The 23,844-nt window shown below is 35.0% G+C and overlaps 2 protein-coding genes across 7 annotated transcripts in view; both read right to left on the bottom strand.

The window, feature by feature from the left end:
- LOC116168257 (connectin-like) overlaps window positions 1–23,844 on the bottom strand; it is a 170,512-nt gene that overhangs the window by 103,680 nt on the left and 42,988 nt on the right. The gene's annotated exons all lie outside the window — the stretch shown is intronic.
- Window positions 2,577–3,535, bottom strand: LOC116168259. Its single transcript, XM_031483977.1, has 3 exons — window positions 3,426–3,535; window positions 3,030–3,167; window positions 2,577–2,980 (listed from the first exon to the last, which is right to left on the bottom strand). The coding sequence occupies exons 1-3, from the start codon at window positions 3,490–3,492 to the stop codon at window positions 2,820–2,822; spliced, it is 366 nt and encodes a 121-aa protein (XP_031339837.1). The 5' UTR covers window positions 3,493–3,535; the 3' UTR covers window positions 2,577–2,819.

Raw genomic sequence — 23,844 nt, 5'->3', positions numbered from 1 at the left:
CAGCGCATTCATCTGGGAATAAATTTTACCTTACAAATTACACAAATTTGTACTAATTAAATTTTAAAACATGTCTAAACTACCTACCCGGAAAGCGTCAACTAAGATTCAATTATTCACTTCGCTGCCACAGAATTTCCGTTTTTTTATCTAATACGCCAAGAACTTAAATTAAAAATTAAAAAACTTAAATTAGAGTAAAAATTAAACGCGTTTTTTGCGCTAATGGAACGTCTTTTTTGTGCTCATCAGGCGGGGCGTATCCTAGGTATTTTCAATGTGAATTCCTTATTCCATACATTGCTGACATGCACGTCTAGTGTAATCTGCTTGCAATACGAATCGATTGAGGCTTTGTTTTTTGTTTAATTTTGACGGTCGCGCTCATAATTACTGTATGAAAAATTAATCTTTAAATGCTACTAAGTGCGTAATAAATAATGTAATAATATATGCCTCATCAATATCAATAATACTTACAGGGGTTGCATCTTAGAATATTAATGAATATTACTAGATAAATTGATTACAACCAAATTTATCTTCAATTTCCCCTCTTTTAGATCAAAACCTTTTTTGATGATATATTGACATTTTTTCATTCATTTCCCATAGGATGGAATTTAAAATATAATTAGAGAAGGGTTTTTACATCCAGAATGTGAGAGAATGTCTATGGGTAGCTTAGTTTTTATTATACTTTGGGAGTACAGCGATTTTGATTTTGATTGTAAAGAAAAACGGTTGACTTAATAATTAGACGTCATATGGAAAAAGTTGTTAATTCATTAAGAAAAACATAGGAAGGGATGGTTCCGGGGATTTGGAGAAGGCATTCGGTTCTGAACTACGCGAGCAGCCACTGTGTGGAAAAAATTAATAGTATTTTTTGTTAGAGTGCAAGCATTGAAAAAAGATTTTTCGACCGAGCTTTGCGTCTTTTTCGGGACCCTAAATCCAAATTGAATTTCGTGTATTTTTCTTAAAACAGAAGTTTAAACACGAGATTTTTTATGTATGTTAAAGAAAGGGGCTAAGAGAAGACGATATTCCAACAGTTTAACGTCGTGTAAAATTATCACCGTATTCGGTCGAGGACAAATCAACTAAGTGTGCCAGTGTCGTGTATTTCTTTTGGTACAAAGAACAATAGTTTAAAATTATTAGGGCGCGTATTCAAAAATAAAAGAAGAATTGACCTGTCTAGTTAGGATTCGTAATAACCACGGTCATGCACATGCATTGAAAAAAGTAAAACATTAATCAAAGGAAAGTGTACGATCTTGCGTGGTGGTGGAATTTTCTCCTGCTACAATAATACAAAAAACGTCTCGAACCTTTAAAGAACAGTTAGCATTGGTAGTTAAAAATTGTGCTTGCTGGCAATCTCGAAGTTGACGTCCAAAAAACTTGATCCAGACGACAAGAAAGACCAATTTTACTGTCAGTACCATAGCCGAAGGTACATTGCATATAGTTAACGCTACATGGTAATTTGGTGTTTAATTTTGCTAGCAATCAATTCAGAAAAACAGACTTTGATGTCAATTTTCAGCATCACCAAAAAGGAGAAATTTTTAGCAGGTACGTCACCGTAAAATTTGTGATAACGGCTAGCCGTAGGTCGGTTGCAAAATTTGCTAAAAAATGTTCAGGTTCACTTTTGAAAGGTCAAGATTGTATTTTAAGGAAGGGAGGATCAACGCCATTAATTGCAAACTTCTTGTCATTATTCTGTGTAAACTTTATGTGGTAGAAGGAATGCTAGTTATCGATTTAAATGAAAGCAGCTTTGCACTGCGAAGCAATGTAGATGTTTCCTCCCAATGGAAAAAATATTTTAGTTTAAGAAAGCAGTCACTTCTTTTACTTAAAACAATCATTTCTGTGCGCTGTTTTCGATATTCGACCTCAACTCTGACCCTTCTTATACCAAATCTCGTACGTTGCGTGCAAATTGACGCATGCATGTTAGAGAACTGTTGCAAAAGCTACGACCATCGAAGAACAGTTTGTTTGCTATACTCCAGCATGGGTGCACTATTTAAGACAAATTTCGTGAATGTCCTTCATTGACGTCTGTTGCTTTCACCAACGCAACACAAACGACTTTACATGAACATATTAACGTACTGGAGTCCTTGGATAGGTACCACAACTCTTAACAGGCCATCAAGACCAGGGTCATGTCAACTTTATGGATTCCTACTTACTAAATTATTTATACAAACCCAAAAGTACGCAACAACAACACAAACGAAAATTTACAGAAAAAATAAGTGTTGAATTTCATTCTTCTATCTTTGGAGAATCTAATTCTAGCCTTGTAGGTACTTTCGGCAAATATCCAGTTAGCCTTATAAATTGGAACCTGTCAGTATTTTTTCAATTTTATATTTCCTGAATATGAAAATTTGGGCAGAATGGAATGTTTTGTTTTATAATTACGTACTAATTTGAACGTTGGTTCCAAGTTGGATGTAGGGTGCAGATATCGACATATTTCAGTTTCGACACTTAATTGTCTATTATGAATCGATGTCCATTTAGCTTACAATTGGAGACTAAGTTGTAGAGTGAAGACATCTTTTCGCAAAAAATCCAGCACTTAGTAGATGATGTTTTCTGGTTATGGCGATCTTGACATCAGTGTCTGTGGATCTTTGAGAAGTGGTTGTTGATGTAAATACGTATATTACAACGTAACTATTTCATTTTGTAGTTTAGAAGAAAACATAACAAAAAAATTAAAGAACAATAACATAAATAGTGATATCTATGCAAAAAAATTTCACAGGCCTTATATAGACTCTGATTTATCAAAATCTATCAATATTGCAATAATCGGTTGGGCAGGACGTACACGAAGTTAAGGATATGTTAGCTCTCGCAGCCCTGACAAATTCATCCAGGCACCTATGGTTACTACAAAATCTTGACGCAAAAGCCCCGCCTAAGGACCCGTCGCTTCTATATATACCTAAAAATGAGGTAGATGATATTCGTATATTAGATAACCTACTACTTACCTCCCATGGTAGTCATGCAATATCCACCAGGTGTACAAATTTGAGCCTGGTTAATAGCAAAGTTACGGCATTTGTTAAACTCTTCACTGTTGTCTTTTGAATTACCATAGCAAGTATAACATCTGCGTGAAGTAAAATCTACGATTCGATACGTTTAAGGAAATCAAATTTTAAAATAATATATACGTGTGTTCAACGTGTTTTAAAAAGCGTATTTCCATAGCCACAAGTATTTTCGGAAAAAAAGGGTTAAGTTTCGAACGTCCACTATGGAACAATTCCAACAGTACAACTGAAGCTTTCATTGAAAAATTGATGATGATTGATAATGTATGGGTGTAGTTTCAGCGCTCGTTCGTGCATAAAATAATTCTCGAATTGTTATTTGTTACATACCTAAGGTAAAACCTCCAACGCCTACACACATGAGAGCAACAGAAACCAATACAAGTTTAAAATACATGAGGAAAGTAGATACTAGTCTATAAGACAGCCTTGCACACCCATTTGTACCTACGTGTCAAGAACTTTAACAGATTAGATACATAGTTAATGATTGTCTGCTTATCTTATCATTATTACAAAAACTAAAACTGATTATTATTACTCGTGTGCCACTGATTTATCAGCGAATGACTTCTTGTTATCATCTTGATGGTTAGTTTTCTTCTTCCATTGTTGATACAATGCCAAATTTTCGATTGTCTTGCTTGTTTTCCCAGATGCCACCCAACCAAATTCGGTTTGTTTATTCATCAATTCGACCTCTTTCATGACTCCAGGTACTATAAACTGCCCCCAGGTGTACGTCAATTGGCTCGGACTTGTTCATCGTGTGGTCAGCTAAGAGCACTTTCTTCCATTGATCTTTGTTCATCTCAAACGACGCCAGTGGTAGATTTTCGATTATCTTTCTGCTGTTAATTTGTGCTCACTTGGTTGGCTTGACTGTAACGGAACCGTTATCTTGGTTTTCGCAGTTGTAAGACAACATCCACCCGATACCATCGCATTCGTTTTTTGCCTTGGGAGACTCAGCTGCTGTGCCACCTTTTCTGTGATAAACGAGGCTTGTGATCCAGGATCCACTAATATTCTTAATAACTATGGCATGCCCGTGATGTCTCGTGCTTGCACAATTGCTGTTACCAGTAGGACTTCCCGGCTGCTGTTTTTGTAGCTCCTCCAGATAAGTTCATTATTCTTAATGCACGTGGTGATTCCCATTAGCCCAGATTATGTTCATTATGATAATTGAAAATCCAAGCAATACACAAAATAAAACCAGAAACGGTAAATAATTCTATTCAACATGTCAAGTAGCAAATGGTGGACATTTGGAACAGCTAAGTTTATTCGTGCCCCAATCTCGTTTTGTTATTAGTTATTAATTAAAACAATTAATTTCTTAATTTCCTTCTCATTACATATGCAACCTCGTATCTTGAAAAGTATTTGCCTGATCAAAAAAGCGTAATAAGGTTATCTATTCAGTTTTATCTCAGTCCATTGTCCGCGGGAGCCAATTTCGGAACACTCCGTATATGGATATTCGTCGTGTTCAAAGAGCGTATTTCCATCACAATTAATACTTTCGCAACAAAAAGATGATAGAATCACTTTTTTTATAAGATAATTTCAGATTGTCAACTTTGAACGCTTATTCGTATTATTTTCGAATCACGTTTGAAAATCAGACCAATAACATTTGATAGCGCGGGCTTTTAGCTGTTCATTCGTAAAAAAACATTTTGCTAAGTTGTCAGACAACAGTGATGTGGCTAATTTACTGAATCTCTGAAACCGTGATAAAATGTCAAATAATTTCCAAACCATATCAGTTAGACATAGCATCATATTAACAAAGTCATACTGATTTTTATGCGGAATTCGAAAATACCATCAGAAAAGATAGTACCATTTAAAATAAGAAAGTTCCTGTATCGTTCTGATACAACCGGAAAAGCGGCCACCTTGAAAATATTTTTTAATGATTCCTTTTGATCGATTATTCAAAAAAATCTCGAATCGAGATTCCAAACCGTTCCAGGGACTTCCAATGGGCCACTTAAAGATACCACCCTGTATTTCAATACCTTAGAACAGAATACGATTTATATTAAATAAACGGGTTAAACATAATTAGTCCAGTAACCATATACCTACATCAGACTATGCGTCAAATCCGGTAGTTCTGATTTTTGGTGGAGTTGTGTATGATGTTGACCCAGTATATAATCCAAGTTTTCGACCTCGGGTGCCGAACGCAACATAGTCAAATATACAAAATCCCGCGAAATTTTCGTTTTTTTTCTGTTTTTGACGATTTTAACCCGGAAGGACCTGTTTGTCGAAAATAACTAATGAATACGCTTTGAAAGTGGACTAAATTTTTCACAATTTGAGGCCACAACCGTTTCTATACACGTCATAATAGTTTACGAGATCATGTTTTTCAAATTTTATCGATTTTTTCAAAGTCGAAAATTGTTAGCACTACTTTGTTGTTCTGTAATTTTATAAAAGAACACGAGAGGTGTAAATGATATTCTTAATTAAACTTCAAAACAGTCATTTTATAAAAAGAAATTTTGTTTGACTTCCATCTAAGTATATTTTCCCTTCTTCGACGAGCACGGTTGAGCATCTTCAATTTCCTCACTTGAAAGCTTTGTGGCTGGATTGTCAATATCTTGTGTAACATCTCTCCACAATACATCCTCCACCATTTCTAGATCAGAAAAAAATCAGGGAAAATATAAAACGGCATCAAATTATTGTAAAGTAAAAATATCCAGCACTGGTGAACAGAAATAAATCAAACGATTACACTTGTATCTTTGACATTAACAGCAGTTTAGTTGGCAACAGAAACTACCACCTTACAAAACTCATTATTCGTTTTATTTTTCAGCGTAATACCGCCCATTCTTGGCATCTGTCTAAAACAGAATAGAAACGTCACCCACAAAATATTGTGAAAGATTTTTGAATTTGAAAAATTCACAATCTTTTAAAAGCTTTATTTCGGAATCTATTACACCTATACAAACGGATGTGGGCTTAAATTATAGCAAATTTGGTCTGCTTTGAAAACTTATTGGCCAAAAACCGGTCCTTCAGGGTTAAAATCGTCAAAATCTGAAAAGAAAACGAAAATTCCTCGGTTTTTAGTATATTTGACCATGTTGCGTTCGCCGCTCGAGGTCGAAAACTTGAATTATACATTGGGTTAACAACATAAGCAATCCCAACAAAAATCAGAACTACCGGACTACCCCGCGTGACGTTAGTAACCAGAAACAAAGTATGCGAATGTTTCTGGTTATAGTAGGGGAGCTAGCACGAAATCCACTGAATGAGAATGATCAAAATTTTAACCGATGCAGTTCCATTTTGCCCTATCAGGGTATGCTAAAATCGATCGTCTGCCGCCTCAGGTTATACGACTTCAGGCGCTGCGGGTACTTCTTGCGGTACCAATTCTGAAAGGTTGTTTTTCGAAAAAATAAGTTATACACCAAATGAAAACATTGGTCATAGCTCTAAAAAAAATATTTAAAAAAATCGCGCGCATTTGATAACTCCGTAAAAAAACAATTCTTAGTCGGTTTTTCATGAACTTTCTACGGATATAACTAGGTTACGGTTGGACGAATGAAGCTGATTTTTTTACAGACTGATGATAGGTACTACTAATGACTTAACGGTGTTTCGTTTTTAAATTTTTTCTCTAATTATAAGATTATCTTATTATCTTAACACTATAAGATATCTTATAATTAGAGAAAGAATTTAAAAAAGAAACACTGTCATAGTCATTGGCTGTACCTATCATTAGTCTGTAAAAAAAATCAGCTTCATTCATCCAACGGTAACCTAGGTATATCCGTAGAAAGTTCGTGAAAAACCGACTAAGAATTGTTTTTTTACGGAGTTATCAAATGTTCGCGATTTTTTTAAATATTTTTTTAAGAGCTATTATCAACGTTTTCATTAGGTGTATAACTTATTTTTTCGAAAAACAACCTTTCAGAATTGGTACCGCAAGAAGTACCCGCAGCGCCTTAAGTCATATGACCTGAGGCGGCAGACGATCGATTTTAGCATACCCTGATAGGGCAAAATGGAACTGCATCGGTTAAAATTTTGATCATTCTCGTTCAGTGGATTTCGTGCTAGCTCCCCTACTATTACTACAGTCACGCGGGGTAGTCTCGCGCACAGGTACGTTTACTTGCTTCGCGCCGACCCTTGATTTTAAAGTGCTTACAGCGGACGTAAATATCAATATTTTGCACCCAATTTTTTTCTGATCGTTGTTTAATACCTAACAAAATCTCTTGATTTTAGTTAAAATAAAACACATACCAAAAATGTCGAACCTCTCTATTGATTAACATAAATTATGATCAAATGACATAGGTAGGTACGGGTTGGTACACGTACCTATCTTATGTTTTATCTCCAAGAATACAGATCTCCATCTTAATAAACACTTCAATTGCGAATTCTAATCTATTAATTTACCCATATCGTGGCTCAAGTATTTTATTGTTGTTTTGTGTGTCACAGTCTACTGGACCGAGAGCCCGCGTAGAAAATACCTCGTCATAGGGTACAAAAGGTTTGATGTAACTAGGCAGTAGAATGTCACCGTGCGATTCCAAAATCGCCCGTCTGCCGGCCCGCGGCGGTAAAACTTAGCGCGGGGGCGAATTTTGAAAACTGTTCCAAATCACATAATACCTCGTCATAAGGTACACGCTCGAATTATACCTTAATATACAGCTCTTTTAATGTAGAATTTGGGAAAACCAAGGAAAACCCGGCAGACGGTCGTATAACTATAGCAAACGCCTTTAAAATTTCTAGTTCCATCTTCGTTTAACGCATTACTCCCCGTGCGGTGAAGCGAGACCGCAGTCTATCAAGCACGTGCTGCTGCACACTTATTGTAAAAACGGATCTACAGCTGGGAGTAGGTATGTACGTACACCTAAATTAAATATAGGCATTCCACAAATAATAGGATTTATGAAATTTTCTCAACTGCCACAAAACATGAACACAAATATTAAAAAATGTTTCTACACTATATGTAGGTAAATACACTACACTATTAATGTACCTACCTAAATACCAACTAACACAACATACAAAACGTTATAAAAGGGGTTTAGAATGGCAATATAACAAAAAAAACGAATACGCTAGGGGTGCGGGGGTAAATGTTAAAACTAAGAGAAATCTTCCATAAATGTCCCCATAACTATCTAAATGAAGGTGTTTTTAAAACTTCGTTGTTTCATTTTACCAAAATTGCAAATTACCCCCGATGGTTCGTTTTGAAATGAAAGTTACGGCATTTTCCATTGTTTTATTATTTTGAATTTTGGCACCATCAATGTTTTTTGTAATGTGGATTTCATATAATGTCATTAATTTGTGAATACCTAAACAAAATTCACCAGGTGATATTGATTGAAAATTCAGTTTTTATATTTACCATACAATAACACTCGCAATAACACATATCTTGCGAACTTTACACCCTCAAACGGTAGATATACAGACACCGTATAAACGAAACGTTTCCCAAATCGAAATTTTTTCAGATCAAGGCGTGAGACTTTCGAGTTAAAGAAACCCAATTATTCTTAAAACATTAGCAAGGTAAGATCTGCGAGTTTTAATGCTTATATATAGTTGCCATAAGCAAATATACCGGGTGAATATTTCAAAATCGACCATAGGCAATTAACATGGGAAAACGTTTTTTGCAGAGCGTTGCTCCCCAGCAGTGGGTTTATAACAGAGACTTGTTATAACGTTTATAATGACACCAATCGAAAGAAGATTTTTTTCGATCTACGAATTAGTTCATTTTCAGGTATATTTCTTATTATTTTATCAAAAATGTTAAGCCATGGACATTTTCTGAAGAATTGAAATAGCTTTTGACACGGATGGAATGGGGCACTCATATAAAATGTACGGAAAACAAATATCGCGTACTAGACTATTTCCCCTGTAAACGTTTATTATAAATACTTTTTTCCTCAGTGAACTGCATTTTACAAAAAATTAATGCCAGTTATCATAAACTGATATTGATTTGGAATGAATAACGTTTGAATCTGCTTTTTGTCTTACTAGTGATGGCTAAACATGATTTTGGTAATTGGATTTATTGCTGAATTTTTGATAAAATAATGAGCATACACCTGAAAATCAACTAATATTCGTAATCATTAGATGAGAAAAAATCTTTCGATTGGGGTCATTATAGACCCTCTATGCTAACATGGGGAGCAACGATCTACAAAAAACTTTTTTCTACAACTGTCAAAAAAACCTGTCATTTTCTGACGAATTTCGAAGCGCGAAGTACTAGATTTTTAAACGGTTAATTAATAAGTAAGGTTGCCCTTGACAACGTGCGCGAAATCGTCAACAGTGAAAAAAAGTATTTCGCGCACGTGACAAAGTTGAACTTAAACAGCAAATTTAATTAACAATCGGTTCAGTTGTAGAAAAAATATTGTATATAACGCTAGCGCGAAGTTATTTCGCGCATTTGACTGATATTTTAACTCGGCTTCGCCTCGTCAAAATACCTTCAGTCTCAATGCGCGAAATTGAACTTCGCGCTCTTGTTATATAAATAACTATTTCAGGCTGTTAATTCCGTATGTTCGGTTTTGGAACATCAACCCGGTATTTAAATTGTGAAGATACATGTTAGAAATTTTATAGTTTAGAATCTAAACTTTAGATGGTCATGTACATAGGGAAGTTCAAAACAGCCGTAACTATACGCATGAAGAGGCTGATAAAGAATCCACAATACAAAAAACATTGATTGTGCCAAAATTCAAAATAATAAAACAATGGAAAATGCCGTAACGATACCTACCTACAGGTCTTTCATTTCAAAACGAACCATCGTGTGTAATTTGCAATTTTGGTAAAATGAAACAACGAAGTTTTAAAAACACCTTCATTCATTTAGATTTAGATAGTTATCTGGACATTTAATGGAAGATTTCCCTTAGTTTTAACATTTACCTCTGCACCCCTAGCTTAATCGGTTTGTTATATTGTCATTCTAAACCCTTTTTAGAACGTTTTGTGCGTTGTGTTAGTATTATTTGCCTTTATTTTATTAATAGTATAGTGTAATTACCTACATGTATAGTGTAGAAATATTTTTTAATATTTGTGTTCATGTTTTGTGACAGTTAAGAAAATTTCATAAATCCTATTATTTCTGGAATGCCTACATTTAATTTAGGTGTACGTACCTACTCCCAGCTGTAGATCCGTTTTTACAATAAGTGTACAGCAGCGCGTGCTTGATAGACAGCGCTCTCGCTTCACCGCACGGGGAGTAATGCGTTAAACGAAGATGGAACTAGAAATTTCAAAGGCGTCTGCTATAGTTATACGACCGTCTGCCGGGTTTTCCTTGGTTTTCCCAAATTCTACATTAAAAGAGCTTTATTTTAAGCTATAATTCGAGCGTGTACCTTATGACGAGGTATTATGTGATTTGGAACAGTTTTCAAAATTCGCCCCCGCGCTAAGTTGACCGCCGCGGGGCGGCAGACGGGCGATTTTGGAATCGCACGGTGACATTCTACTGCCTAGTTACATCAAACCTTTTGTACCCTATGACGAGGTATTTTCTACGCGGGCTCTCGGTCTATACTGACAAATTTGTTTCACTGCGACTTTGTGCGGAAAAATATCACTACTTATCACCCATGGAGTCCCATAAGGATATTACATAAAATCTACTAGAATTATGCCCGTAACGGTCTAATTGAATGTGCCTAGTTATCCTTTGTACACCGATTACACTCAAATTGATTATTACCTACTTCAACCTAAAGTACATGCGGCCACGGTATTAGCACAGATTCAAATACGAGTATTATATTATTAGTAGTAGTAGTTATATATAAGTAAACACGAGATTACCTGTGGTCGTTGGAGTACAATCTTTATATACATCCATATAAATCTTCTGGTTCTGTGATACTTCTCGAACATGATCATCTGAGGATAAAAATCATATCCTCTTTTATTATAAAAACTGGTCAATTCAATTTAATGTAAAATATGTGGTCAACAAAATATTATCACTTCAATTTAATTATAATCACTGTACAATACTTTAGTTATGCGACAGGGTTCTCAAACCCGCCGCATAAACGGCCAACTATCTCAGGGTAAAACACAAAATAAGAGCTTGAAAATCTTGGACAGCGGTAGTTCGTTCTGGGTAAAATCATCTTCGGAACCTTCGTTACACTTACCAAGGTTGAGCGTCCTCCATTTCTAGCTTACATCTCCCCGTATGAAATTGACATTCATTCATATGGAACACCATAATTCATAATGTTAACCTATATAATCTTTAGTATAGCATTACTATTGAAAAAAAGAAAAGCAAAATTTTTCCAACTATAAACTGGTTAATAAAGAAATGTTAGGTAGGTACAGTAAATGAATGTTCAACCAATTTTTTAATCTTTGTTATTGTTTAGTTACAGTTAAGAATACATTCCAAGCTGATGGTCTTGTGAGTGGGACTTTGCCATCTGCCACAGAATGCGACGGGGGTTACAAGGAAAGGGAAAAATTTAAATCGTTAGGTAATTGCAACATCCTAGTTTTATATCATTTTCTTTCTTTACAGAATACATTCGATATAGATATTCAATTAGTTTGTTTTGAAGGTGAGATTGAGGTAAACAACTAAATTTTGTGTCTGACTGTATACGTATCTGATTATTTATAATCGCTTATCTTTCCGTTTTCCTACGCTTTTCAATTTACCTGTCATTTTATTATGTTGTATACAGTTACCTACGTAGAACCACCAAAAGTATTGATTCTGCTTTGTGAGAAAATATTGAACCAAGGTTTAATAGCTTTCAAATTCTATGTTGGTACAACATAGATTACATTATTCGCCCAATATTTCCATTCTATATTGTGGTAATATACTCGTAGTTCAACGATATTGGCCCATGTTTACAAAGCATTTACATCCTACATTGGTCCGATGTAGGCTGAAATATTTCCCCGATATTGTAACTATCAGATCGGCCCAATGTAGTATAACAGTATTGGTTTTATATTGTATGTGACATTGAACCAATATTGTTTACTATATTGGCCCAATTTTTAAAAGCGTTCACATTCCATGTTGGCGCAATATAAAAATACAATATCAAGTCAATGTTGCGCCAGTTTATGGCCATCATTGCTTCCATATTGCGTGCTACTTGGGATATGGGTGGCGGGAATTAAAATCCCATGTGTTTTGCTGTTTGATTAAAAACCAAGTGCGCTCTGTCACAGCTGACGAATGAAAGAGGAAAATGGAATATGGATGTTAACAAATCGCAGCGCGGTAACATTTCGCGCTATAAATTGCGTGTTTAAAATTCCAAGATTACAACTGTTACAAGGATCATTCAACAAGTAAATATACCGGGAACAATAATAATGCTTCTAATGAAGAAAAGAAATCGTTACACGGCCCTCTTAGGCCAATCGGAAAATGTTTGTGTTGCACAACAATGCAACTGTGCATACTGTTGGCAAAAGCAAGACGATTCTGCAAGAATGCGGCTTTATAGAGATCGACCATCCAGCATTGTTAAAGAAACACCTTCGAGTCGCCGTTTTGACTCGGATGATTACTTAAAAGCTGCTGGTTTGGGAAGAAATGCTTTTTCCAACGGTATTATTTCATTAAAAGGCAATCGTTGTTAGGGGAGACTACATTGAAAAATAAAATAATCAAAACAATCGTATTTACTTTTGTTTGATGCCGGGGTAGATTTCTTTTCTAGTGTCCCTCGTATCTCAGTATTTTTTACATAGACCAATTATGTGAGATTTCTCTCTGAATCGAGGTTCTGATCGAAATTTTGGAACTCTCAGAGACTTAGAGGATATATTTCGGTGTCCGTAAATGGTGTTAGATCAACTTGATGCTGAATCTTACTGATCTTACTGGAACAGAAGCGCCTCTTAATAAAGGCAAATGGATCGATTTTATGAAAAAAGTTAAAAGTAGACCCAGGAATCAATCACCTTCCCTTTCACCAGAAACCCATCTTTAGGTTCTGCTTTGGATTAATCGATACCAAATTTATGAGATTTCGAATTCGAATTCACACTATTTTTCAGATTCTTTAAGTCGGATTCATAAAATTCTTTGTAATCTTCTTCCGAAGCTGCAATACCGAATGGAAAGTTTGATTTTGAAAAAAGCACGCCAGTCGCATTGAATAATTCTGTAGTTTTTGTCATCAATTTATAATGAAATCAGTAAACAGATCCTATAAAAACAGCTATTATGCAACTCTGATCATAGGTAGTTATAATACAGGGTGGCCCAACGAAAACGAAACATACTGAATAACTCCCAAAGAAATAATTTTTGGAAAAAACGCAAAAACACGTCGATTTTTGATTGAAAGGGGGACATATTTTACTTAAAAATTTACACCCCTGCTGTCAATCCCCTAAGCAGGGTTGCAACCCCTTCAATAATTTGTAATTGAACGTTGGGTCGAGAAAGGGCTCTTAATTTCCTAAACGCCTATGGTTTATAGTGCAGGGGTGTAAATTTTTAAATAAATGATGCCCCCTTCCAAACCAAATAGACGCGTTTTTTTGTTTGTTTCAAAAACTATTTCCTTACGAGTTATCTCGAGTTATTCAGTCTGTTTCATTTTCGTTGGGCCACCCCGTATTTTCAATCTGGTTTAAACGAATCCCATAAGATTAAAAATAACTGTAAACTGAAACTGTGTGATGTTTGTGTCAAAGGGTACAGATTTTTCATTTCAATTTTTAATTAAAATTGTACGGTGTGATTCATTTAATATAAAAAGCGAACAGTGCTTGATTACAAACAGTAGGGCACTAGCGTGTCAATATATAGCGGATTTCTTACAACTCCATTGGCAGACGATTTATATTCCCTACACGAAGTTCTCTACTATCATCTCTTGGCTACAACATCAAGAGAAAGACACCTTAATGTACTTTGGTGCAGCCGAGATTAAAGTTTCGTTACAAGTAAAGCGGCAAAGTCTGTGATCATTAATTATAAATAAAACGCGTTGTCTTTTTTGTGTTCGCCGGCGCTGCAGTTGGCTAACTAGAGCACGTTGCAAAAACAAAACTGCTGAATTCTCTCAACGATACTGAAGCAACTTATAAATTCTCAACGTGTATTGATTATGTATAAATTTAAGGAATTACACCACTATTGTTCCAGATAGAATTAACTAAAACGATAAAAGACAATAGCGTCGAGACCGGTAGGTACATTATTCTGCTGCATTGTCTCGTTAAATGTACGTGTCAATAATGGGCCCTTAGTGATTAACTTTCTTATGTTTGACATGATTTATGAAAGCTTTTTGACTTCGTTAATATAACTCAGGATTGTCCCATATGAATAACATGGAATGGTAAGCTAATATTGGGTCGTTCTGTGGTGGTGTATCTATGTAACGAGCGAGGAAAGAGATTACCACATTGACTTAGACATTAACTATCATAAACTCAAAGAACCCCTTTTTGTAGACTTATTTCAAATAAAAGAAGGAGATCTCCTGAGTAAACCAGAGGGAACCGCAGAGCTAGTCGCAGGCATGTATTTTTAATAATTTTTATGATGCAGTTTTCTAGTTGCAGTTACCCATTTAACAAAAAAAAACAGACGAAATTGTCAATCAATTATTTGCAACTGGACTTCCGGTGCAATGAGGCAAAAGAGCAAATAGATAAAATAAAAGAGAAGATGGTAGAGGAAATAGGAGGATTAAGGAAGGAAATGAAGAGAAGTGACGAACAATGGCATAAAGTAAAAGAAGAAGGATAAATAAACTCGAAGAACAAAATGAGAGAAAAGAAAAATATGAAATAAAGAACAACATAACGATAAAGAAAAAAGAAAGAGAAAGGGTAGGGAGAGAGAAATGGTTAAAAGAAAACCTACAAGTAGCAGTGAATGTAAAAAATGCGAAAAGATTTGAAGTAAAGGAAAATAAGATAGCAATCGTGCATGGGTAAAGTTGAGGAGGTTATTAAGGGAAAGGGAAATTTAAAAGAGGTCGGGATATACCCAGATAACGGTTGACATGTGAAGAAAGAAGGGTACAGAGAAAAATGAAAGGTCGCGCAGAGGACCAAAAAGTAATATGGTGATATAGGAAACTAATGGTGGAAGTAGCAAATAAAAAGGATTAGAGAGAACAGCGAAGAAAACGACAGGAGAGGAGAGGGGGAGGGAGAGAGTGGGGAAGGGGTACAGACACAAGTAAGACAAGAAAATAGAAAAACGAAATAAAAATGAATAAGTGCAATATGAAAATGATATTCTGGAATGTAACGGATGTAGCTGATAAAGACGCCCAGTTGTGGAATGAACAGAAAGTGGGTACAGAAGGAAAATATAGATAGAAAATCAAGAGATAATCAAGGGCAACAACGAGGGAGAAGTGTTACTGAAATTATCAGAAGAGAATTTTAAAAGGAAATATGAAGAGAGATAGGGACGGATAATTCACATACATGGAAGGAAGATGGAGGTTGTTAATTGTTTACACAATAGTAAATGAAAAAATACTGGAAGACGTAGATGAATTTAAGGAAAGAACAAGGATACAATCCGATCACCAACCGATTGAATTGAGTCTAAATGAAAAGAAAGGAAGATCAAGGAATGAAACGACTCAAAGACGAATCGTGATACGGTTAAACAACTGAAATAGAGGAGAGAGGAAAAAAAAGAGCGATGGGAGAAAAGGGTGTACAGAAGAAAGAAATAAATATAGAGATATGATGGAGAAGAAGAGGGGAAATAGGGGAAAAGAGATGAGAGAACAGAAAAAAAAGAAAATTTAAAAAAAAGAGAAACACTAAGAATATAAAGCGAAATAAAAAATAGGGCTTTTTGGAAGGTGTTAAACAGAGGAAAAAATAAAAATAGAACACGTGGGATGAAAATACAATGAAACGAATGGAAACAACACTTCGTAAAGTCACTACAAGGAAAGTCGGAGAAAGAGGACGCTATGGAAGAGACGAAGAGGTTGAAGGAAATGAGATAACAAGAGATCGAGCAGCGATTAAAAATACTGAAGAAAGGGAAAGCGGCAGCGACAGACGGTAATGGCACTTGGATTTTAACCACCGATAGCATCAAGGAAAGGATCAGATCTAGTAAACAAGGTGTGAAAAGGAGGGGTAAACTCCTTTATATTAAGAATGGAAGGAAGGGTTAATACTGCCGATATTCGAAAGAAGGAACAAAGATTGTACTGAACTAAAGACTGTGTATTTGACCGTGTATATTATGTATTATACATATTGGCGGAAGAGTAATGGGAAAGAAAGGCAGCGTTTGGTAAAGTGGAAAGGTAAAAAGTATGGGTAGGCAAGATTGAAGGTAAGAAAAGAAAGGAAGGGATCTGAAGTGTTTTGGACATGTGAAGGACTAGGACACGGATGCCCACTTAGCTCAACCTCATTTAATCCCTACTTAAGGAAAATAGAAAAAGTATTCGGACAGGGTCAAGGTGAGGGGACAGTAGTGGAAAGTAGAAATATATGGTCCCTGACATACGCGGATGACGTTGTGATCATGGCAACAGAGGTAGAACAAACAGATGAAATTTAAGCCGAGGTTACACCAAATTCGTATGTAAAACGTATCGAAACTGGTCGTTTACACTCTAGTAAATAAGATTCAAACGAGATTTTGAAATTTGAAATTAAAACTGGAAATTAAAACTCTAAAAGAAATTAAATGTAGCCATCGATTAGCCAGAAAAAAATGCAATTATAATATACTCCTACATCGGAGTAAATCGGGAAAAATCCTTCCAAATAGTATTGCGGCATACCAAAATAAATGAATTTAATCGCGAAAAATGTTATAACCCTAAAGTGCACTTCCACAGCTTGCAGTCGAAAGAAGGAAATGAATGAGCATCGAAAACGACTAATCGCAGCGCCACAAAAATTTCGCGCTAAAAACTGCGTGTTTAAAATTCCAACGATAGATGGAGTCATCTATTCGAAGGTTACGACTGATTTCCAAAAGTTACGAGGATCATTCAACAAAATATACCATAAACAGTAATAATAGAAAGACTACGTAAAGGGAATTAAATATTTAGGGTACCAAATACAAAGAAACCAAGAAAGAAAATGCGCAAATAAGAAAATTAAGGAAAAAGGAGGCGTAGCGATGAAACAAGTGTGGGGAATTGGAGAGAGGGGTTTCCAGAACAAGAAAATACCTGTTTGATGCAAAGTTAAGAGGGTTGCTCATGTACGGAACGGAGATATGGAGGTGGAAAGAATGGGAGAAACTGGAAGAAGCACAAAAAATATATTAAAAATGGATTTTAGCGTTAAACCGAAGGACACCCAATTTTGTATATTAGAGGACGAAACGAAAACGGAAAAGATTAGGATAGCGTCGGGGCGAAGGGCGGTAAGATTCGAGGAAAGGGCGATAGAGAAAGCGAATTGGTGAAAGAATGCTTGACGACTATGAACTCAAAAAGAATGTGAGGAAGAAGTGGATACGAACAGGCTGAGGTCGAAAGGAGGAGAGGGAGTGGAAAAAAACAATGAAAATGAGCTTAAAGGTAATGAAGGAATAGTTTTTAATAAAAATAGCAAAAGAACATCATTTACCTACACAAACATTTTCGAACAACTTTATTTAAGGCTCCTCTGTAGTCAATTTGTATTTCAAAGTTATTGCAATTGGTTAGACCACCAACAATACACATCTCTAGACGATTGTACCTACTCCTTGAATGAGACCAACGATGTATCTCTATCCTTTCCAGTTTTGCATATTCTCTTCATTTATTGTTAAACACAATAGACCATGTATAATGGTCAAGGACTAATATTATGTAAACAAGTTTAGCGAAAAGCTGTACAATATTTGAATGGAGATGCACAAATACCTATTTCTTTTACCATTGAGCAGTGGCGGATTTACATATAGGCACACTAGGCACGTGCCTAGGGGCGGCAGCTTTAGGGGGCGGCATTTTTTTGCACTAGGTATATTTATTTTAGATAATATTTTAAGTTTTAAAATAAGTCCCCTAACAACTTACAAATGAAATTATGAAACAAATTGGAATTGGTAGACAGTTTAAACAAACTTAACTGTCAGAACGATAATCGACAATGCAAGATTTGACGTGTGTGAAAACGTAATGTTAGGTATACTGTATTTCTATTCATATTAGTTTTAAAAATGTCAAGGTATAATGTGATATTTATTAGCCTCCTAAAGTTTATTGAAATTTAAAGATTTTTTTGGGTGTGCCTAGGAGCGCAAAAAATTTAAATCCGCCACTGCCATTGAGTAAATTACTCATTCAATGCATTTACTGCATTTTTCTATAATGACACCTTCTGTAAATTACCTGGTTCTTAGGTCATTAGTGGACTAGCTTAGCATTGTTTGTTAACATTTTTAATTACCCCTTTATGTCCTGTGAGTTTTTCTAATCAATTTATAGATTTTTATAGTTATTAGATAAACATGTGCATTAATGAATTCACTTAGGACTTAGGTATGGTAGAACCTAATAAACCGGCACTTCGAACACCTAAAATACATCTCTTTATTTTCTTTTACAATAAGGGTGAACAACAAAAAATGTATTTTTTTTATAAAAATGGTAGCTAACATTTAAAATTCTGTTACAATGATTAAAAGTATAACATATACCGATTTTTAAATAAATTCTTATCTTTTCAAAAAATAATAATCGTACATTTAGCGTTATACTTATTTATATTTATGCACAACCCATGTAGAATTTTTCCGAACATCTTATGTGCAGCAAGATGACTTCGCTTTTTTGTCCTAAATTGAGAATCCAGTTGTAAAATTTGTTGATTCCGCGGTTGATCCTCTATTTTCTGAGAGGCAAGATCCGAGATGATATCAGTTCATATTCGCTAACTTGATGTGAAGTTTGCGGGATTCCATCATATTCTCAAACGGAAAAAATAGATAGTTGAAATTTTTTAAAAGTGGGAGAATTTTTTTATCCACCACTAATTACCGGGAAAACCCACAATTTCACCCATGTTTTGATACAAATATTCATTTTCGTGATGTCTCACTACCTTGACTTGACATGAGCAAAACAATGACACTTTTTTTTAATAAATTTGTCAGTGTCGCCTATTAGTTATCGTATCCCGCTTAGAAATTTAGCTAAAAAGGGGAATTGGAACATTTTTTGTAACAGTTAAAATGAACAAGTGCAATCGAATTTCTTTGAAATGGTAGGCTCAGAATGTGAAAACTATTGGGCGCAACTTCTCGCCAATTTATTTGTAAAAATCGAAATTTGTCGTTCCTTTATTTTTTTGATAAGCAGATATTCCTGATATCTGATCATATTGAAAAAATAAGTAGCACTTGCCTCTCTAAGTCTCGATTCAGTAGTAGTGTTTGCGAATTGTGATACTGTACTACCCGCTTGTGTGGTGGTCATGCGTTAGTCCAAAAAATCAAAACGGTGCCACATTTCTACACAAGAACAAATTTGCGGCAAAAATGCTTCTAATTACTGGTACAGTCGTATTCCGCCTAGGGGTTTAACAAAAAATTGGGCTACTATTTGATACCTTCCTAAACAAATTTCTTGAAGCATCCTGATAGAATGAAAAAGGTTTTAGAAATCAAAAATTATTTCCAAAGTACCTACAATAAATATGCATTTAGTACACTTTTCGTTTTGGGAATATGTGACATTATGATTCACAAATCAACAGCATTCATGAACATTCGCTAATTATATAGTAATTTATCTAATCCAAATCATTAGGAACGGCGTAACAATGTGCAGGATAATGCCAGGTAGTTTCTTTTGTTTTCCCTTTCAAGTAATGAGTTGTCGCCTCAGGAGTTATAGTGTAATATGAGTTGCCTATCCTTACGTTAGCGTTTTGATTTTTTTCTAAAGATCGCGATACATATTTTTTAAAATACATGCATTATCATAATAGGTGGAAATAATATCTTTAAGTACCGCCGTAGGAAATACTGTCGGATTTCCAAATTGGTGTTGTAGGTTTTTCTACTCCCATTACAACCGCTGTTATTTACGAAAAACGATTTTTCTATTCATCGATCTTCCTAAAAAACTAAGACCGATATTTCAACTTTTTTTAAGTACCGCCGTTTTTTTCATCATTGCAAAGAATATCCACTATCGAGAATTTGTTAGACTTCAACTACAAAAGCAGCATTTCATAAGAAAGTTTAGCTATTTTTCCAATATGGCGGATTGACTACAGAGGAGCCTTAAACCATTTATTTATTTAGTATCTATTTATCGGCATTATATGTGAAAATTCCAAAATAAGTAGATCCTAACTAGTTCTGTTAGTAATAAATAATGAAAATTATTATTTTTCCGACATATTGGTAATTCCACTCATCATTTACTTGATAGAGTATCATTTCTAGCATACATAAAAGTATAATGACATTCTGTGGTGTATTTATGGCTAAATACCCTATCGCATTAAGTTTGTGACTGTTGTATCTCCGTTTAAATTGTCGTTATTGCGACCGCAATTAACCGTTCGATACCATTGCCTGACAATACATAGCTATTAAATGATTAAGATGAAAATTTATGGCAAAACAAATTTAGCGTTTGGAACCCCGAAAGGTCACGTTCAATGTAGGTACCTACATTATAAACCGCAAGCTTAGTAACTTCAAAGCTTCATCATAATTGCATGTCATCAAAGCTCCGCTTTCTCATTATAATTTCGTCTAGATGATGAAACATCAAAAAATGTCCGCCCGTAGGTAATTATGTACAATGAAAAATTTCGGTTTATTTATATAAAAAATGAGGTCGGATATGCTGTTTTATCAAATTTAACGATATTAAGCGAGCATCCACGCGCGACTTTTAACGCTGCGAAGCGCCAGCGCCAGTAGGGAAATTCGCGTAAATATAAACTCATATCTTACGTGCTTAAGGATATTGCAATAAAACGGTTTCATATTTTAACTCGAGATCGAAAGTAGCAAACTCGTAAAGAGCTGAATAAAATCTGGATACTAAACACACATCATAAATTCTGGAAGATAACGGCTGATTTTATAGGTCGTGAAAACAAAGAAATTGCCAATAAGGTATATGTACTCAAATATTTTCAAATTTACATTTACGACAAGCGAACCCTGTATTTTTTGCTTGCGTTCCCGTCCAATTAGTTGAACCTATCTTTTACTTTAGGCATTAATGTTGGTGTGCCAACTTCTAAATTGATCAAAGTCAGAAACTATTGCGAAACTTTTCTCCATAACTCAAGTTCTAAATATTAGATGAACAACCTTTTTTTCAAAATAGTTGGTCAGACGTACAGAATGAGTCTGCGATTAGAAACCTATGTGCAGATTTTGAACTTGCGTGAACATAATGTATGTCATTCAATAGGCAGCTTAGGTTGGAAAGTTCTATGATTCTTTTGCGTACTTGCAAAGTATGTACCTATAAATGAGGAATTGAAATGCAATATGTCAAATCTTGTTGGATTGAATGTGACGTGACGTCTTCTTATGCACTTTGCTGGGGAACAATTTTCTCTCGACTGATCACGTAAGAAATACGTACCAAAAGTTTCTTTTGAAATGTGAGGTTGGGTTTAGTAATATCAGTGTTCGGTTTGGGGAATTTAAGCTAAGAAGAGTAACCTTTGAAGGTACACGCTTCAGCTTGAGAGAATTTTGTGTTGTTAAATACCTAAATTAAGGAAATGGGGTGTATTCAATAAAAATTTCCAGGAAAAGTTTTACTAGTTATCTACACAACTGGAAAAGTTTAAACGGCAGTTGCACACGTTTTATTAAACATAAAACTTTTTGATATATGAAGTAATAAAATTACCGTCAATAAAACGACTTTATCGTACGTTCGGGGAACAAAGCGTTGACCAAAAGTATAAAACTCCAACGGTTTGCTATAGTGAGGTTGCGTTTTGTAGTTATTTTAAAATATATATATTGCGAAACTCCCTCAAGTTTATAACAACCGTCACGTCCCGTTTACTTTTGTTATGTTAAAGGTCCTTTGCACGTGCGTGAACTTCGAGCTTTTACGATTCTTGCGGCTCTGTTAATTTTGCACGATATTATTTTACATCTATTTAATTCGGAGGTTCAGTTTAAAGCGTTGTTATGTTTCCAATATCGCGCTCCTTTGATTTTTACGAGCCAGTGCTGTTCCACCGCTCAAAGGTCCCAATGTTCAATTGAACCGAAAGGAATTATAATAAAAATGTTTTCTATTTTATGTTCATTTCTGTCGTATCTGTTTCGAACTTTAAAGTGTTAATCGTGCACGTAGCCTTCTCCGTGAAAATTTATAAAAAATGGTCCTAGGTTAATGATTACCAGTTTTGATGCCCAATATGAGTAAAATGCGTCTCCGTATCATATAATGGTGTTATTGCAACCAAAAAACCTTTAAACGGACGATGTTTCTTTGGCGCGGCCCCTATAAATTACAGTAATGATCGCAGGCCATGAGCACGCGTTTGTGCAACTAAAGCATTAATAACAACAAATTAATTGCGTGGCGCATTGAATAAACAAAAATTCAAAAAACCCCGATTAAATATGGCTTTCTTTGGCGCGGCCCCTAATTATTTAACTGTAAAGGCCACTCACGCGTTTGTGCAACTAATATTCCATTAGAGTAATTTACAACAAATTAATTGCGTGCAATTTATTGAATAAACAAAAATTCTCGTCCCGATTAAATATGGCGATATATGTAATAAATAAAGAATTGAGTGAATTATTCCCTTGTAAAGAAAGCACTCGGGATACAGTACGAGTCAAATAATATTTTCATTGTAGATTTATTAATTGAATTCAATTTAAATATGCAATTTAGGTTGAATGAAACGATTTCGTCGAGTAACGATATATGAGTAAATGTTCAACATTATTCCCACTGTTATAAATTTCAATTCTCACAGTACGACAAGGGAATACCTTTCATTTACCATTTATTAATTGAATTCAATTTATATTACTTTGCAAGTAGGTAACTATAGTCATATACAGTTTACCCTATGTTTGTTTTTAAATGATAGAATCTTTTCTGAAAGGCGTCTAATTTTACGCAACCAAAATAACTTCTTAAAATAAATAGAGATCTGGCTGTCGTATTAATTAATTTGAAATGTTACTTTAGCTTCACAAAAAATAAATCTCTTACGCTCCTTAGACTGTTACCGTCACTATACCAATTGACAATATCAACTTATTATTCAGTTAAATACATCGCACACGAACAAAGATAAAAATACGTAAGCGAAAGCAACCATATTTACATTAATTGATATCACAGCCAGAAGGTATTTGTTTTAAGTTTAAGTTACTTTGGTTGCATAAAATCAGATGCCCCGAGAAGAGATTTTGTCATTTAAAAGAAGACATAGGGTAAAAAAATACACGTAAATCCGTATGTCTACGTCTTAATAAACACCACTGTGTAAACTAGTGTGTGATGTGATAAACATAAATGCAGCAGATTGGGCATTGGGAAGAGACGGACATTGAAGTGTTTTAAAGGAAGTTAGTTTAGATTAGTTGTAAAATGTTTACTACAGCTGACAGTAGGTAAGGGCAAATATTCTGAAAAGCCCCAATGCTTTCTAATTGCTCACGATCTCCCAGGGCATATATTGTTAA

Source organism: Photinus pyralis, unplaced genomic scaffold, assembly GCF_008802855.1.
Source record: "Photinus pyralis isolate 1611_PpyrPB1 unplaced genomic scaffold, Ppyr1.3 Ppyr1.4_LG4, whole genome shotgun sequence".
NCBI classification, from domain to species: domain Eukaryota; kingdom Metazoa; phylum Arthropoda; class Insecta; order Coleoptera; family Lampyridae; genus Photinus; species Photinus pyralis.
This window is presented reverse-complemented; position numbering and strand designations above follow the sequence as displayed.

Bases quoted from the DNA above. Each gene is read 5' to 3' on its own strand.
- LOC116168259 (XM_031483977.1), bottom strand. From the start codon at position 3,492: ATGTATTTTAAACTTGTATTGGTTTCTGTTGCTCTCATGTGTGTAGGC. The intron at 3,168-3,425 runs GTATGTAACAAA...ATCGAATCGTAG, and splicing joins CGTTGGAGGTTTTACCTTAG to ATTTTACTTCACGCAGATGT. The intron at 2,981-3,029 runs GTAAGTAGTAGG...CCTCATTTTTAG, and splicing joins TTGCATGACTACCATGGGAG to GTATATATAGAAGCGACGGG.